This window comes from Xenopus laevis, chromosome 1S (genome assembly GCF_017654675.1).
Source record: "Xenopus laevis strain J_2021 chromosome 1S, Xenopus_laevis_v10.1, whole genome shotgun sequence".
In the NCBI taxonomy this organism is placed as follows: Eukaryota; Metazoa; Chordata; class Amphibia; order Anura; family Pipidae; genus Xenopus; species Xenopus laevis.
The window spans coordinates 102,918,318-102,937,360 of record NC_054372.1 but is presented as its reverse complement, the minus strand read 5'-3'; the positions used below and the strand labels follow the sequence as shown (position 1 = coordinate 102,937,360).

Here is a 19,043-nt window from a genome sequence, read left to right as displayed (position 1 = left end):
CTTACAGTAATCTTTATTTATCCCAGCAGAGTCATTCAGAATTGCCTCCCGATTAGTTTTTTTTTTTTTTAAAAGGTGTTCTTTTTATTGTTTTAAAGTGTAACTGGGAAAGGGTACAGAAAGAAAGAGGGAAGGGAAGGGGGGGGGAAAAGGTACACCAGCAGCGAAAACAACATAAGTATGAGCCAAACATACGACAGTGCATTTCTCAAAACATACAGTATCATCATGGTAATGACAACAAATGTGCTTCTAACCAAATACCCCATATTCTCTCAAATTTGTTGGGGTGACCCCTAGCTTCATATGTCAATTTAATTAATGGGAGCATCTTGTTCACATACCCAATCCAGCCCTGTCTTTGGGGAGGGTGGGGGGCCATCCAGTGAATAATCATTAGTTTCTTGGCATAAAAAAGTAGGGATCTTAGTAATATTCTGGTACAACTGAGTGGCACTATATCGTCAACTACTCCCAGTAGGCAGATTTCGGGGGTTCGCAGCGGGGGGAGGGACAGGACCTCAGCAATATACAGTGTGATATTGGACCAATATCTGGAAATAACCGGGCACTCCCATACCATGTGCCAAAAGGTTCCATCCGCCACCCCACATCTTTTACACGTGGGACGGGGTAGTCTTCCCATTTTGTGGAGCCTATTAGGGGTGAGATATATCCGCATCAGAAATTTGTATTGTATCAACCTGTCTCTCGAGCTAATCAAGAATTGGTAGAGTCTGCCCGTTGTCTCATCCCACTGGTCCTCACTCAGACCAGGCATGTCTACCTGCCATTGCTTATAGGCAGACTGAAAGGGCGAGGCAGTGGATGCCAGGAGGAGTGAATATAATCCCGAGACCATTTTAGCCGTTTCCTCCTTACTTAGTTGTGCTAAGACTGTTGGCACCACCATTGCTAGATCTCCTGAGCCAAATTGTGCCGCAAATATGTGCCGTAACTGCAGATACCTAAACATGGGTAAATTGGGAGTAGCAATCTTATCCCTCAACGCCACCATGTCCATAAACCTCGAGTTGACTACAATGTCCCCCAAATACTTGATGCCCTTCGAGGTCCAGTAGCCCATGACCTCCACATTATCAAACTGCTGTAACTGGGAGTTCCTCCATAAGGGCAGCATAGGAGACAGTATTGGCTGTTTGGTTTTAGTTAGTCTGACCATATGCATCCAGGCCGTATAGGGGGCTTTCATACAAGGGGGTAATGTAGGATAATCCCTAGACTTTCTATACACATAGTTCCTTAGGGCCTCCAGTGAGCCCAAGAGCCTGGCCTGCAATACAACATTGGGGTTATCTAAGTCCTGAGACAGCCACCAATTGACATAGCTAAGCTGGGCCGCAATATAGTAGAGGAAGAAATTGGGGAGACTCAGGCCCCCCCTGGCATACGGGGCCATCAATCGAGCAGAAGAGATTCTGGCTCCTTTGTTGTTCCACAGGAAAGGTGTTATCATTGCTTGAACAGAGGTGCAGACTTGCTTGGATAATGGGGTCGGAGAGTTGTGGAACAGGTACAGATATTTCGGCAGGAATACCATTTTTATGATATTTATTCTACCCCACAGCGTTAGCGGGAGGGGGCCCCACGCCTGTATAGATTTAGATAGTTGCTGATTAATTGGGATTATATTTAAGGGAACAAACTGTTCGGGGTCAAGGTGAATATTAATCCCAAGATACCTAAAGCTTGTAACCCACTTTAAGCGGGGGTCCGCTGTCTGAGTCTGCTCAAGGGAGGGTTCTAGGGGAAAAATGACTGACTTAGACCAATTTATGCGAAGGCCAGCATATCTCGAAAAGTTGGAAAAAATATTTAGCACCTCTGCCAAGGAGGGGCCCGGGTCCGCCAAATAAAGGAGGACATCATCCGCATATAGGGATATCCTTTCCTCCACAGGGCCATATTTTAAGCCTGAGAGATGCGGAGACAAGCGGATTTTGGTGGCCAGTGGTTCTATTGCCAAGGCAAATAGGAGCGGAGACAGTGGGCAACCTTGGCGAGTCCCCCTACTCAGCGGAAAGGTGGAGGAGGTAGTGTCATTTACCCGAACCTGTGCCGTGGGATTACTATAAAGCAACTGGATCCACTTAATGAATTGCTTGCCAAACCCATACTGCTCCAAAACCGCCCATAAGTAAGGCCACTCTATCGAGTCAAATGCTTTTTCTGAGTCCAGGGAGACCACCACCCTGGACCCCGAGTTGTCATGTGGTACCTGCATGTTATAGTACAAGCGCCTTAGATTAACATCAGTGGACCTCTTAGGCATGAACCCAGTCTGGTCAGGATGGATCAAATGTGTGATTATTCGTTGTAGCCGAACCGCCAATACCTTGGCCAGAACTTTTGCATCCACATTTATCAGGGAGATAGGGCGGTAAGACCCACAGAGAGCAGGGTCCTTTCCTTCCTTATGAATTAGGACAATTAGGGCATTGGCAAAGGATGGAGGGAGCCTACCGTCCTGATTTGACTGGGAAAGAATGTCACTCAACGTACCTGCCATTTTAACCCCCAGCGTACGGTACCACTCTATGGGAAGGCCATCAGGGCCCGGAGACTTAGACGGGGCCATGGTCGCTATCGCCTCACTTATCTCTGCCGCTGTGATGGGGCTATCAAGTAGAGTGGCATGCGAGGCATGGAGCCTAGGAAGGGGAATATCTCCAAGGTAGTCTGACAGTTGGGCATGGGTATAGTCCACCCTAGAGTGGTACAGGGTGGTGTAATAGTCTGCAAATACGTCCGCCATCTGTTTCGGATCAGTTATGGAGTCCCCTGAGTCTGAGGTAAGTCTATGTATAATCGTTTGTGACATTGAGGCTTTAGATAGATATGCCAGCAATTTCCCGGATTTTTCCCCTTGTTCAAACCCTCTCTGAGAGGCATACAATAACTTTTTTTGTGTGGCTTCTGTTAGTTTACATTTCAACTTGGTCTGCGCTAGGACCATTTGTTCATATGTTACATCCGAAGGCGACTCTACATGTGCCCTCTCTGACTCCTCAGCCTCCTCTGTTGCTAGTTTAACTTCAGATTGGGTCCTAGCTCTCACTGTATTAATAGCCTGTATCAGAGCACCCCTAGACACTGCTTTAAAGGCGTCCCACAGTATCGGAGAGGATACAGTGCCTTGATTCTCAGCCCAGTATTGATCTGCGGTCAGTTGCACTTTGTCAGAGATTTCCTCTTGAGCAAGCCATAAGGGACTAAGCCTCCATCTCCTGGGAGCTGAATAATCACAGGGCTGTAGGGAGATAATTAGAGGGGAGTGATCCGATATAGAGCGAGGCCCGTAATGAATGTGACTAATCTTAGCAGCCGCCTCAGGTGTTACTAGGGCAAGATCAATTCTAGAAAGTGTCTGGTGGGTGGCAGAATGACAGGAGTAAGTTTGGGTCGTGGGGTACCGAGCTCGCCAGAGGTCATGAAGGCCCATAGACTCCGCCCAAAGATTCAGTTTGCTAGGTTTGTCATCCGTGGACTTAAATTTGTCAAGCACTGGGTTCATACCACAATTAAAGTCACCCACCCAACACTGTGGAAGAGGGGGCAGTGCAGCCACTTTAGCCAGGACAGTACTCAGGAGCTCAGTTGAAAAAGGAGGGGGCATGTATACATTGATTAACACAAATTCAAACGTGATAAGAGTACAGTGCAAAATGAGAAATCTACCATAGTGGTCAGTATGAATTTGGTGCAAGGTAAAGCGGATGCCCTTTTTCACTAGGATCGAAACCCCTCGTGCATGAGTGGAGAAGGTGGCATGATAGGCCTGCGCCACCCACCCTCTCCTAAGCGCTAAGACTTTCTGACCTGTAAGGTGGGTCTCTTGGAGGCACACTATTGCTGGGGACCATTGCTTAAGGGCCTTGAACAGGAGGGCTCTTTTGAATTTGTCATTGAGACCCCTGACGTTCCATGACACTAAGGTTACATTAGCCATTATCCTTTATGAGATTCCGTGACTGTTTAGTTGCCTCACTGCTGCATAGGCGGGGGGAAACCTGGGGGAGGGATATGAGGAAAAAGTGGGGGAACCCGAAACTCCCTAACCCGCCCTGTCCACCCTGAAACCGTGGGTGGGCCTTTACCCTTAACAAAACTCTTGCATCGTCCGCTTGGGACATGGCAACCCAACTGTAAAGCATTCAAACGTAATAGACTATAATTAGGGTGCAATAAGCCCCTCTGGAATCCGGGTGTACATACAACCCCCCCATAAGTTCACAGTCATATGAAGGTGCACCCATGTAAATAGTGGGAGACAAATGTCTCATCAGTCCAGATAGATGGTATTGTGGAGAATCATACTCACAGACCCTTCGACTAATTGAAAAGGATTTCTGCTTAACGGAGCCAGTCAGCAACACTGGGAGTAGGGACCAGATATAGACTTAGCGTCTCTCCAGCCAGTCCAAAGCCTCTTGAGGTGTCGTGAAGAACTTGGCAGACCCGCCGTCGACCACTCTCAACTTAGCAGGGAAGACCGTCGAGTAGGCAATTCCTTTATCTCGCAGCTTTTTCCTGACGTCGGCATATTTAGCTCTTTGCTTCTGTACCTCCATGGTGTAGTCAGGGAAGAAGAGGACTTTCGCATCCCCCAGGATCAGGTCCCCTTTAGAGCGCATCTGACGCAGTATGACATCACGATCTCGGTAGTTCAGTATCTTCGCTATCATTGTGCGGGGGGGGGCACCGGGGGGAGGCTGCCGCATCGGTATTCTGTGTGCGCGCTCAATCAGGAACATTTGAGACAGATGCGCTGCACCCAAGTGATTCCTAATAATATTCTCAAGGAACAGCTCTGGCGCAGTACCTTCCTGCCCCTCCGGGACCCCCACGATCCTGATATTGTTCCGTCTTTGCCTCCCTTCCAGGTCATCAGCGTGTGCTTTGCACTGTTTCAGCTGTTCACGGAGCTCATTAATAGTCTGCGGGAGGCTTCTTGTATTGTCCTCCAGGTCGGATATCCTGCGCTCCGATTCCACTGTGCGTTCCCGCAGTCTCTGGAGGTCTTGTCGGAGAAGTGCCAGGTCGACTTTTACCTCCTCCACTCTCGTATCTATTTTTACCTCCACCGCCACTCTCGTGTCCCGGATTGCATTAAGCACTTCATGGAGTGTAGGTTCCGGCTCAGATTGGGAAGCTGGTGGCGCGGGATCCAGGGCCTGCGATGGCGGCGTGTCGGATCTGCTTGATCGGGCGCCATCTTGGTTTTGCAGCCGCACAAATTTGTCGAGCTTGTTGGCAGCCGGCTCGCTCCCTTTCTTGTGTCCCCCCATCATAAGTTGAAGGGTAAGGGAATAGGCACCTTTTGAAGCTGGTTTGGGTCAGCAGGTTGCACAGGATCAACAGTGTCGGATCGATTGTCCCCGGAGCACTAGAGAAGCGCGTCTCACTACATCGGTGGTTAGGCCACGCCCCAACCTCCCGATTAGTTTTAATTTAACTAATGCCTGGAACAAGAGTCTCTCTGTAATGGTTTAAATAAAGTTTATTATTTTGATGGTGCTTAGGCATTGTAAATACCAGTTATCAAGGTTCTATTTGAAGAACTTTTTTCCTTGTTTCTTGCCTGCACCCCTCATTTACATTGGTGAATAGACTGCATACTTAGGGGCATGTTTATTAACATTGGAGACAAACGTCACCAGTGATGTTGCCAATAGCAACCAGTGAGAACTTTGCTTTTGTTTTTTTAACAGTTCCAATCAAATTGCTGATGGTTGCTATGAGCAACATCACCATTAATGTACATCTCCAATGTTAATAAATACAGCCCCATGGTACCTGAACAATTCCAAGCCAGGGACAGAAATCTGTCTTGGAACATGTGTATCTTATCACATGTTGAGGAATAGACCTAGATGTAGGCACCCAAAATCTGCAAGCGCAGAATTTCAGAAAAGCTTGGATTTACTTACGCAGTACTGCTGTATGACAAAGTGTACACTATGAATAAGTTGCACAAATGGAACATTAGTTGTCCCTTACACTATACTACATTTCTCTTGCCTAATTGGGGGACAAAGGCACCATAGGGATTAAGATCCTGCAGCTTGGATATAGGACACTAACTTGTTAACTGTGACTCCTCCTCCTACTATGCCCAGTTTATTTTAGTGTCCTCAGAGGAGAAGACACAGAAAAATAGTGGCTGGAGCAAATGATCAAGGACCACGGTTAGCATCATGCCATGAATAGGGACCATTGAACTTGTTCACGTGTCCCCCCTGCTGCTTAGGTTCTAACCTAAAGAACTCCTTTGCCCAGGCTAGCTACCCACTCCCCGTAGCTGTGTTTCCACTCCACGGAGGACTGAACCAGCATTTGTACTTCTACACCAGGGATCCCCAACCTTTAGAACTCGTGAGCAACACTCAGAAGTAAAAGGAGTTGGGGAGCAACATTTGCATGAAAAATGTTCTAGGGCTGCCAAATTAGGGCTGTGATTGGCCATTTAGTAGCCCCTATGTGGATTGTCAACCTACATTCAGGCTCTGTTTGGCAATGCACCTGGTTTTTATACAACCAAAACTTGCCTTCAAAAAATGAGCTCCTGCTTTGAGGCCAGTGGGAGCAACATCCAAGGGGTTGAAGAGAAACATGTTGCTCACAAGCTACTGGTTGGGGATCACTGTTCTACAATAATGTAAGTGTGCTGTAGTGGAACTGGACAGTCTAAGCGCTAAAAAAGCTCTCTCGGGATGCCCTTCACAGGCGTGCACTTCCGGTTCTTCAGTCCCTGGGTGCCATCTTGCGACGATGCCCATGTCGCTTTGGGCGCCAAAGATGGGAGCACGCACTTCCGGATAGTCTCTGCCTCTACAGACCCATCCGGCAGCATTTCTCTTGCGCGCCTCTATCTAAAGGAAGGGAGAATCCCCAGGGGCGACAGACTTACCGAAGTTCCCTCTGCTTACTCAGGCAAGTGTTTTCCGGCCTAGCCTTCTCCCTCGCAAGCATTGGAGGAATTTTAATACGCACTGTGCACATAACTCGGGGGCCTGGGATAACCTATACTCCCTATCTTCTCTTGTAGACCCGAAAATACCGAGGCCACACCACTCCATCACTTTAGGGGTATCCTCTGCCTCTCCTATATTAAAAAAAAAAAAAAAAAGGGAGCACTCTATCCCTCTCCTTTGCTGGCCTACAAAATTTAGCCCACATCCCGGAGACATTAGACAAGGTCTTGGAACACCTGTCTAATCCTACCAAGTCAAAAGACAACAGACCTGTGGCATCTAAGTGCCCCATTATATCGCCCCCAGACTCCCCTGGGGAACAGTTTAACCCCTCGGACAAAGAAGGTCAAATACCTTCAGGTGATGAATCAGAGGAACAACCTGATCCAGATCAGGACACTCCCAGAACCCAAAGGGAGGTTGAAGACCACACAGAGTACAAATCTCTAGGCGTTTTTCTCAAACCTATCCCTTTCCTCAAGAATGCACTGATCTCTGGTCATAACCCCCAGCGGTCGACCCACCAGTCTCCAGATTATCCAAGGCCACCACTATCCCAGTGGAAGACGCAGCAGCATTCAAGGACCCAATTGACAAGCTTCTAGAAGGATTCTGCAAGGCATCCTTCACAGCATCCGGTACAGCCTTAAGACCAATTTTTGCCATAGCCTGGGTAGCAAAAGCTATGGAAGCTTGGGTAGAACAGACTGCTCCGCTCATCGGTTCAGAGGACCAATCCACAGATGCCCTACTATAGCAAATAGCAGACGCTACATCATACATCTGCGATGCTTCCCTAGATGCATCAAAGCTGATCAACAAAGCCTCAGCACAAGCCATTGCTGCTCGTACGTTCCTATGGCTAAAGACATGGTCAGCAGATCTGACATCTAAAAGATCCCTCGTTAGCCTACATTTCCAAGGAAAACAGCTGTTTGGGGCCGAGCTAGACAAGATTATATACCAGGCTACTGGAGGTAAAAGTACCTTACTTCCACAGACCAGGTCAAAGAGGCCCACCTTTAAGAGAAGACCCTTTTTTTTAAAACTGAGCATAGTAGGAGAAGGCAGGGGATGAAGCCCAGAGCAGGAGGAGGAGTCACAGTTCACAAGTTAGTGTCCTATCTCCAAACTGCAGGATCTATCCCCATGGTGTCCCCCAATATAGGACAATAGAAAAAGATTTAAACGGTGAGTACAAAAACCTCTATTTCTTCAGTTGTCTCCATTTTAAATCTCTTTAAAAGGGTAAGCGTTACTATAGTGAGACATTTTCTTAATTGATCTTATTTATATTTAAAGGGGAACTCAGCTTCCAAACCAAAATTTGATAAAGAGGCCAACATAACACAGAAACCCCTAATATACACATCACAGTTACTGGTTTCTTCAAAAAGTATGAATAAATGACATTTTCTATGCTGAAATCCAGCTGTTTAAAGGGGACCTGACACCAAAAATATTATTCCAAATCCTATTTTATCACATTATTCAAGCAAAATGAACTTTAAAGGGGACCTGTCACCCAAAAAAATGATTCATAATCCTATTTTATCACATTTGTCAAGCAAAATGAATGTTAATTACACTATATAAATTATTTGGATCTTGTTTCCTTTAGGGAATGTGGGGAAAGCAGTGACATCTAGGAAGTGCTGAATAGAAAGTGAAAGTAATTGTCTGTCCTGCCAATCTTGATTGACAGCTGAGATTTTTAAATGAGCTTACAGCAGCTATGAATGCTTTAATAAAAAATAGAAATTGGATTTCACGTTTAATTTGAAAAGGACTTTTATCATACAGATGTTTGTGTCTGTTTGACAGGTCCACTTTAACAGTTCTCTTTCTGTATCATTTGAAATCCTGGCAGGGAAGGAGGGACTAAACACTGATGTTACAAATTGTAACAACTTCACCACAGCTTACAGACAGCATGCAGGAACTACATAACCCACAATGCATTGCAATGTGATGTGCCTTTCCTTGTTGGAATCATGTGTGCAGGGACTTGTGGGGTTTGGAGGATGCAGGCTGAGGACAACTGGCTGTTGATATAAATTAACAGTAGTCAGTCAGCTCAAAGTAGTCAAAAACATCAGCAGCAGAGCAGGGGGCTAGGCTTAGGAAACTGTTCCAAACCATTAAAAATCATGAACAGTCTGCATATTTTAATAATTGATGTTTATTGCAAAGTTGCTTGAAATTAAAAGCTGAGTGAAACACAACAACTAGAAAGCATATTAATGTAAAGACATGCTTTTAAAATGTTTTTTCTAAACGAAATAAAGTGTACAAGTTGTATAAATTGTCTTGAAATAAGGTTACCTAAAACCAACTAACTGTATGGGAATGTACCCTTTAAATAGGCAGAAAAGTAGTGTACTTAATGTGTGCACATAAGACATTCTTTGGCTGTGTGTGTGTGTATGGTGATACCATAATTCTTGCCACAAGACAAGTAATATACACAGAGACAGATGATAGTGGTGGTACATACCAGTGGATTGGGCCTGAAACGGTATGCCAGCATCATTCTTTTACGAAATGCATCATATTCATTATCACCTTTATTTAACTCTGCTGGGCGGTCAACGCCAAAACCTGCACCATCAACTGCTGTAGTGCCCCTAGGAACAAGTTTGGGGGATGAAAATGTATTATATAAGTTTATATCAGTATATTTCACAAATACTGTAAAAATTGCAATTCTGTGAATACAGTTTGCGCATAGATAATTTATTAAACACATATATTAGGGCCAGCACAATATGATACAAAAAGTTAGTGAGCTCTACAGACCCAAAGTAATGGGGTTTCAATTATTATGCAAAAGGAATGAGGAAAGAATTTTACCTTTCAGTAGTTAAAGTTTTGAGTTAAAGTGCTTTAGAGGAGAAGGAAAGGTTAAAACCAAGACAGCTTTATTAGAAAGGTCTATATCAGGGCTGTCCAACTAGCGGTCCGCGACCCCACCTTCTGTGGCCCCCCCACATGCTGTGTCTGTTTACCGTATGTAATCTTTAAAAGGTATAACTACAGAGATTAACTGGCCCCTGCATTGTTTAAACCTCAAATTCACACTGTAATCCCCTGTGTTGTTCACACCTGTGTTCCCCCTGTATTGTTCACACTTGTGACACCTCTATTGTTTGTATCTTAAAATCCTGTACTGTTCACACCCGAGTCCCAGACTGAACCTGCCCACACTGTTCACCTGTTCACACTTTATACAAAATGCTAATGCGGCACCAGCACTGTGTCACTGTATGTAGTACATATTAGAATGATAGGTTTCCCTGTCTTCTGCTCTGTTCTGCCTTCCCTCCCTGTGTGTGCCATTCTCTGCTTACTCAATGCTGCCTGTGTGTGCCATTCTCTGCTTGCCCAGTGCTGCCTGTGTGTGCCATTCTCCACTTGCCCAGTGCTGCCTGTGTGTGCCATTCTCCACTTGCCCAGCGCTGCTTGTGTGTGCCATTCTCTGCTTGCCCAGTGCTGCTTGTGTGTGCGCCATTCTCTGCTTGCCCAGTGCTGCTTGTGTGTGCCATTCTCTTCTTGCCCTACACTACCTCTGGAATGTAAGCCTGTTAGGGGTTTGGTTCTTGAGGTTTGTTAGCATTTGGAAATGGTTATTAAGGGCCCCTAAGGTGTTTAATCATGTGTTGGGGGGTTGTTGTATTATCCACAGGGGAGGATGAGGCATATGGATTAAAGGGTATGTTTTTAACATGACTTCAGGTTTTCACATATGAGTGATTAGGGATTTCCCTGCAGTGAGCGCCAGCCATTTGATTTTTTGGTGTGCTACCACCGTTAATGTGGATATGATCTTAAAAGTTCTTGTGGTAACATGGGTGTGGTTTATAGTGGGTGTGATTTAAAAGGGGAGTGGCCAACACTGACTTCCATTATTGGCCCTCCACCACATAGGCCAGTAAAATTTTGGCTCTCAGTACCACAGAAGTTGGACAGCAACTTTGTTTTCAGCATAAACCTCTGGGGCACGGGCTTGAGCATGCTCAGTTTGCTCCTCTCTCCCTCCATTTCCCCTCCCCGTTGTTATCTGAGCCTAGTGCTATGAGCAAGCAGTGAGAGACTCAGGCAGGAAGTGATGTCACACCAAGCTAATATGGCAGCTGCTATCCTAAACACACTCCGAGCTTCTAGTTCTGTTTACTCAGGTATGGTAAAGCATTCTAAAGAATAAATATAGCATTCTATCTTGCACTATTGTGGCTAATCTATGGACAACGAACTGCTTCAATAGCTTTCAGACAACATTTATATATTATATTTAGTAAGAGAACTATCCTAGTGTCTGTTTTTGAAGAGCCTTTATAAAATGCTTTCTATACAGTCAATGCCCTCTAGTGCCATGATATAGTAATTCCATTGAACTGCCATAACCTAAATGGTAAACGATAAAAATGAAAACTTACTTGTTAACAGGGTTCTTGATTCCTTGACCATCACTACCCAGACCATCTCCTTCTTTCCACCCCATTTTCATAAGCATCTGATATCCAATGTTCTCCACAGTCAATTTGAATTCCTTGTACTCAGAATAGTCTGGCTCACGACCTTCCTAAAGTGGCGTTAGAAGACAGCAAACTGATGTATTTGTAGCAAACATTCTTCACAAATATCCAACAAAATTGTACAAGTTGCATATTTGACTTTCATGTGGAAACATATTGCACTTACAGGTCATAAGTACAGTACTTTTAAGACTTCTTGGACCTAGTACTGAACTCAATTCTACCGTTAGTGACCGTGCTTTGGATCATTTAATTATTGGTGTTAAAGGAGAAGGAAAGGCTAAAATTAAGTAAGCTTTATCAGAAAGATCTATATAATTAGACCAGTAAACAATCAAAGTAATGCTGCTCTGAGTCTTCTGTCAAAAGAAACACAGCATTTCTTTCCTTCTATTGTGTACACATGGGCTTCTGTATCAGACTTCCTGATTTCAACTTAAACCTCCAGGGCAGGGCATGCTCAGTTTGCTCCACTCCCTGCTGTAATCTGAGCCCAGAGCTATGAGTGAGCAGGGAGAGACTCGGATAGGAAGTGATGTCACACCAAGCTAATATGGCAGCTGCTATCCTAAAGAAACAGAGAGCTTCTAGAGCTATTTACTCTGGTATGGTAAAGCATTCCACTGAATAAATATAGTCGTATAGCTTGCACTATTGGGCTAATCTATTGGCAATAAACTGCTTCGGTAACTTTCCTTCTCCTTTACTGGGAGAGAAACTGGGCCCTTTTTATATTAAGACACTCGTGGGTCAGGGGGGTATCTTTAGGATGCCCTCAAATGCCTATAGATATATAAAAAATTAAAACACACAAAAACAAATTCCTTGTCCCCCTCTTGCTTCTGGGATTGGTGCATGTGTCGACCTCCATGGGCTGTCAGTGGTCCGAACTGAAATACAGCCCTGGACAAAGCTGAACCTAGTGTTAGTCTAAAGCTTGTCAATGATGGGCCAAACTGGATCACAACAGGCACTTACCAGGAAAACTGGTCTAAGATCTGGCTGATCCTCAACAACACAAGGGCCAATAAGCTACTAACTTGGTGTGGCATCAGCAGCAAATGTTGGTTTGAGTACGCCCAGCTTAACAGGTTACCTTTAGAGCTTTAAATGTTTCCATGAACTTTTCTAACTCGTCTGGTGGCAGAAAATCTCCAATGAAATGCTTTCCACGTCCCATTTCTGTCAGCTCCTCTGCCCATTCTATCAGTAAGAAAGAAAAAACAATGAAAGATAAAGTGATAGCCTCAAACAATATTTAACGGTCTAAATCAGCTTTTTATATTAACGCAAGGCCAGTCCCTAAGACCACTTTATTCTTATGAGAAAAAAAAAAAAAGAAATCACTCACCCCTGGTTTTGTCCATTTCCATTCGACGCAATTGATGCTCCCATGTCCCAAACTCATTGTCAACCTCTTCGTCACTATCATAATCGTGCTGATGCTGTTTGATAGCCTTTTCCCACATGAGCTGCACCTCCTGCATAGCTCTCTTGTGGGTCATGATCATGTTGTACATTTGCTGCATCTGAGCAGGAAAAAAAACAAAAAGTTGAATGTAAAAAATAGTTGGGCCAGCCTAAGACAACTGCATCTTAGGACAGGCTATAATTGCAAGATGTCCTAGTAACTACAAAAATTCCACAGGAAAAAGCCAAAGGAAACTTAATAAAGATTTCCCTCTTAATATTTTAAATACAAAGAAAAAAACAGCTATATGCAACACCCTTATCATACATTTTAACACCAGAACACCTACCTCCTGCTGCTCCTTCAGCTGCTTTTTCTGCGCCTCTGAGAGTTCAGTTACGCCTACCAATCCCACTGGCTTCCCCTTTTCATACCCAAGGCCCTTTAGATCCTGAGCTGTAGAGCAGGAAAAGTTAACATTTCCAATCCAGAAATAATCACAGTAAACAGAACAAAGCTACTGGATTTTACTTTTGTACAGAAGGTATGACTACATTAGAAGCGCATACAGAGAAATTAATTGTTCATGACTGGTCCATGCTATGTAAGGCACATAAGTACTAAGCAGGCCATGGAACAGTCAGTATAACAAAGCAAATGTTTAAACAGATGTAAAGCTGGTGCATCTTAACGAAAGCACAGCTTGTCTAGGGTTTTGTGGGAGGATGTAGGACTAATGCTCATTGTCCCCACAGCAAGTTGCTCTAAGGCTAATAAATTATAGCCATTGTTTTAAACAATATTTTCTTTTTGTTTCCACCTGTAGAGGAATTTATCTACTGTGAAAGTCTAAGTCTGCACTAAGGACCTGGGAAAGCAAAGACAGATGGCTGGATGGTGCTGCATTACAGTGCTGGGGCTAATTTACTAACATATATGTGCTTTTACTCATATCAACCAATCATATTTTGACTTTCATTTTATTGTAACAAATGGTTGCTCTGAGTAATTAATTGCACTGATGTTATTAAATTAGCCCGCGGAAAACAGTATTCCATTTATTGATCAAGAAAAAAAATAGGGCTCACGTGTAGTCTCCAAGTGCTCCAGGAGAACAAACACTACATAACGGGGCATATTTATTAAGGGTCGAATTGAAAATTCTATTTTTTTTTTATGGTCAAAACTCTCAAATTCAAATTGTGAATTATCCAAACTCAATTCGAGTTTTAATTAAAATTTCGAGATTTATCACACTTTGGCCCTTAAGAAATCGAATTTGACTATTCGCCACCTAACACCTGCAGAGTTCATGTATAAGTCAATGGGAGAGGTCCAGGGACCAATTTGCACACATTAGTCGCCTTCCGGACATTCGCGTTATTTTCAGAGAAAGAACTCAAATCGAGTTTAGTCTAATTTGATTTCAAGTTTTCCGGTCGGGAATATTCGCAAGACTTTTAGATATTCTAAACCCTCCCAGTCGAGTTTCCAGCATATTCGAATTTAATAGAGTTTTAAAAAACTCACATGAATTCGAAATTGGACCTTTAATAAATGTGCCTCTGCATGTTGGTGATAAAGACATGGCCCTTGTCAACCCATTCCTGTATCCCCATTAAGTTTATTAACACTAAATAGAGTGGATTCGACCAGACTGTTCAATCACTATGCTTCCGTCCAATGAAGCCAATATCAAATAGAACAAAAAGCAGTGGGTTGCTGCAAAATCAGTGCTTTATTCAACACAAATAAAGCACTGATTTTGCAGCAACCCACTGCGTTGGACTGAAATTCATCACTTTTTGTTCTATTCTATAAGTTTATTAACACATACCACTCCATTAAATTCTCTAATTTCCATTGTGTTTTGACAGACAATACAAACAATCCAGAACACAGTGAGTTGCAAAAGCAATTATTGGTTAAATAATAAGTTGATAATATAACTTTCCACTTATTTAAAAGCAACATATATTTTTCTTTCTTTCTATAGAATTAAAAGTTAACAATGCAACTATGATCAAAATGTACCAACACAACATGCTGTTATCCAGGCTATTAAAAATTCTTTAAGCTAAAGCACTTGAGTTTACAACAAAATACAACAGGTACAACTAGTGCTTTACCAGTTAATTGGCTGGTATCTGGAGGCTCTGTGGATACATTGGCAGGTGGAACATCCACTTTGTCTTCTTCTGGACCCCAGCGGCTCTTGCGCTTTCTTTTCATTGTTGTTTGCTCTGTGTTGGGAATCTCAGAAACTGTGGGAATCTGGGAGGAGGTCGATGGAGGTGCAGCGTTGCTGGTCTCTGGGGTTAATTTACGTTTGAATGTTGTTTCTGGTGGAGGATCAGATGAATGCCGCTTGGCTCGTCTAAACTCCTCCAATTTAAGTTTATACCACTTAAACCCTCTGCTATTTTGATCATACAAAAATCTGCAGATTTAAAATAAATAAATAACATCAATAATATATTAATGTATAAAAAGAGAATTTCTGAAGACAATGTGAATTACACAATTATTGTTTAACACTATGGAAACATTCTGCATAACAAGTTTCCTTATAAATTAGTTCCAATGCAAATATGTTTTTATTTATACAGACCTGCTACTGGTTCAAGTGTCGTATGTCTCCCAGCATGCTTTTTTACATAGATACTTATGAAATGTGTATTTAAAGAATTGGACTAAGGGTTGCGAGATGAATCTTTTAAAGGGCAACTACAGCCTGCAATTTAATGCGGTGTCATAAAAGCACATGCGAATTCTCACATTTGGCACGGAAATCCACTGCATGTCCCTCCACCCATACTGAAGCATTGGTTCTGGGTGCAACCATGGGAAAATGCAGATGGGAGCTTAGGGGCTGATGCTTGGCATGCATTTTTCCACAGGCCAAGTTTCAACCCTGCATTTAATCAGAGCAGGATCAGCTGCCTTTGAAAGGAAGTAGTAGATGTTGCACAAAAACAGCAGGAAATATACTCTCAAAGCAATATTTACACACTTTTGTAAAATAAATCAAATATCATAAAGAACTTCTAAGTTTGCAGCAGAACAAGAAAAGTATTACACAAGTCTATTCCATAAATGTTGCTGCAGTTTAAGGAGCCGTTTGTGACACTTTTTTGATGGACAGTTTTCCATATGTACCTGAAGGCAGGATTTTCTCTGTTGTTCTGTAAAGCGATGGCTTCTACCTCAGGACCCCCATCTGCCACAAATCTGGCTAGTTTCTCTGCAAACATCTTGGCTTCTTCTTCATCTATGAGTCACAATCAGGAAAATATTTCTGAAACCAACATTCACACATATAAAGGGGCAAAACTACGGACAGGTTTCTAAATACTTGTATAGATATCCCCCAGCCACTCGTCCACATGAAAGTGAGCCATCAGAGGGAGCAGAGGGAAGTTGGGTAGAAGATGACGTGTGCCATGGGGCCCTCCGAAGATTTTTTTGCTGGCGAGGCCTGGTGCTGGGTAGTTACACCACTTCCACCAGACATTAGAGAAAGGGCATCAAGGGATCCAAAGCATATATTGAATAGACAGATTAAATATATTTCCTTAATTATATTAATATTTAGGTTTGATGCAGGAAATCATTTTAGTGAAGTCTGCTCTTAACCATATTTCAGAATATAACACACCTAGTAGGGCAAAACTCTATATTGCTGGTTTATCTTGTGTAAGGTTTCCATAAACAAGATTTAAAACTAATTTCTTAGTGCATCTAGGCTTAAATTCCCAATATAATGTAGTTCCATTCTGCCATCATTTCATACCACTGTTGGCTGCCTCTTTCTGTGGCTCTTTGCTGTCCTTTTTATACTCTGCCAGCCTCCTTCTGTAATAGAGGAACTCCCGGCTGTTTGTATCATGTAGAAATCTGTAAGAGCAGAGTTGAGAATCTTAATTGCGGTTAGCTTTGAAAATACTACTCCATTCATAAATAGACCTTTGTGAGTGTAAAAATGATGTTCTTTGTTTATTTCCAGAGGTAAAGCCAACCTTAGATGGCAAGCATATCAAATTTTCAGCTGTCAACGGCAGGGTTGGCAGTTCAATGACATTCCACATCAGAAGAGGACATGCAAGTGCTGTACATCAATGGAATTAATGGATCACCATATTATAGTTACTACTATCTCATGTATGTAATGTATTAAAGAGAGTTAGATATCCACCCTAAATAGCAAGGGGACACGTCTTTAAATTCTGCACTAAAACAAATGCCTGCCTGTGGTTTTTTTTTAAATAATAAAATTGGAAGTGATGGGTCAAGATGGCAGTTGCCCAGTTCTTTATTCACAGCAATACAGAGTGACAGTTATGATTGAGGAGTGTGAAGTTCTAATTAAAAGACCAGGATAGAATTTATCCTATAAATTATGACCGAATGTGACTATATTTTACAACTACAGGTATGGGATCAGTTATCCGGAAATCCGTTATCCAGAAAGCTCCAAATTATGGAAAAGCCATCTCCTATAGACTCATTTTTTTTTATTTTTTTTTATAAATTCTTTATTTTGTTTGCTTGCATTCAATAAAGATAATACATGTTCACATTTCCGATTTTTGCATATCACAGTGCCGTATGTTTTATGTAATAGTATATTCCTATTTACTGTCAAGACAAATATATCATTTACTGAATACAGGTCAATGGAATATATATTTTACATACATGTCAACCTTTTTAAATAACCATAAAAAACAGACAAACAGATAATACCGGGCAGGTAGCATTGTTCTTATCATCAAATGTTTTCCAGGCAGAGAAAATGATGCTCGTCAGATACCCTATTTTATAGGGAGAGGTGAATTGGAGTTGGTATTTCAACCTAAATTTGGATTTCAATGTCAGGTTTGAAAGCCAGGGGTCATCAACAGCGAACCCAAAGGAAGATCTAGTAATTAGTCTATGTTATCAGAGCCGTGTATTCTGGGGATTCACCAAATAGTAGCCAGTGGGACCATTTTTGAGTAAATGATTTTGGTTTGATAGCGTCTATTTTGTATTGTTCAAATAGGTATATCTCTTGCACCTTCAGTGCCCAGTCTTTAAGTGTGGGAATGGTTTGTGATCTCCAGTGGAGTGATATTAGTTTTTTTGCCACAGTAATGAGAATTGAAATGATTGATTTCTTATATTGCGCTACTGACATATCATTGTGATATAACAAGAAAAAGGGAGCCGAGTCCTTTATATCAATATCCGTAAATCTGGGGAGTAGTTGTTTGATTTGAGACTAGTACAGTTGGATCTTTGGGCAGCTCCACCATATGTGCGTTAGGGTGCCTCCTATTTGTTCACATCTCAAGCAGTTATCAGGTGTAGTCGGATATATTTTAGATAGTTTGCTAGGTACTCTGTACCACTGGGAGAGCACTTTATAGTTGTTCTCTTGGAGTCTAGCACATGTGATTGACTTGTATGATTTTGTTACAAGTAGTTCCCATTCTGCCTCTGTAAAATTACATTGTAATTCTTTTTCCCACTTTAGTTTGAAATCATTCATAGGTGGATTGGGGTTTCTTCTAAGCGTTTTATAAATTGCCGATATTTCATGGGAGGTCCGCTCTGTTCTTATAAATAGCTGTTCAAACGCAGTGTCTTCTATTCCCGTGGCATCCGTAATCTGTTTGGAATTTAAGAAGTGTTGGATTTGGTATAGTCGGAGTCTATCAAGGGGTGAAATAATATCTGTTTGCGGTATATTATCTGTTTAAGTGTTCTGCCATCTAGTATATGGAAAGCCCATAAAGATTCTGAGTGGCACCAGTTTTTAAATTAATGGGTCTCAGTCCTGGTGGAAATTCTTTATTGTGCAGTATAGGAACTATTCTGGAGCTTTCGCTAAGAAGAACCAGTTCCCTAATAATCGGGTCATGTTTTTTCATTGTCGGACGGTATTCTTTGGGTAGCCATATAAATATGTCTAGTGGGATTTCGTAGCCTTCTTGTACAATCATAGGCCACAGTTTAGAGGATCCTGCTGTTTAGGTCTATCATTCTTTGTAGTACTGTTGCTTTGTGGTAAGCCCATAGGTCAGGTAAACCCAGACCGCCGACTTCCTTAGACTGTGT

General features: G+C 42.6%; 1 protein-coding gene across 2 annotated transcripts in view; it reads right to left on the bottom strand.

Moving 5' to 3' along the window:
- sugp1.S (SURP and G-patch domain containing 1 S homeolog) overlaps nucleotides 1–19,043 on the bottom strand; it is a 36,893-nt gene that overhangs the window by 956 nt on the left and 16,894 nt on the right. The window contains exons 6-14 of one of the 2 annotated variants that reach the window (XM_018239872.2): nucleotides 16,735–16,838; nucleotides 16,101–16,212; nucleotides 15,071–15,381; nucleotides 13,291–13,397; nucleotides 12,882–13,059; nucleotides 12,627–12,733; nucleotides 11,432–11,577; nucleotides 9,493–9,622; nucleotides 5,367–5,500 (exon numbers count right to left, since the gene is read on the bottom strand). In XM_018239872.2, the coding sequence (XP_018095361.1) occupies nucleotides 5,477–5,500; nucleotides 9,493–9,622; nucleotides 11,432–11,577; nucleotides 12,627–12,733; nucleotides 12,882–13,059; nucleotides 13,291–13,397; nucleotides 15,071–15,381; nucleotides 16,101–16,212; nucleotides 16,735–16,838 (1,219 nt within the window). In that variant the 3' untranslated portion in view covers nucleotides 5,367–5,476. Of the gene's footprint in view, nucleotides 1–5,366; nucleotides 5,501–9,492; nucleotides 9,623–11,431; nucleotides 11,578–12,626; nucleotides 12,734–12,881; nucleotides 13,060–13,290; nucleotides 13,398–15,070; nucleotides 15,382–16,100; nucleotides 16,213–16,734; nucleotides 16,839–19,043 lie in introns of those variants that run through there. The other variant, XM_041580032.1, reaches the window with a different exon arrangement.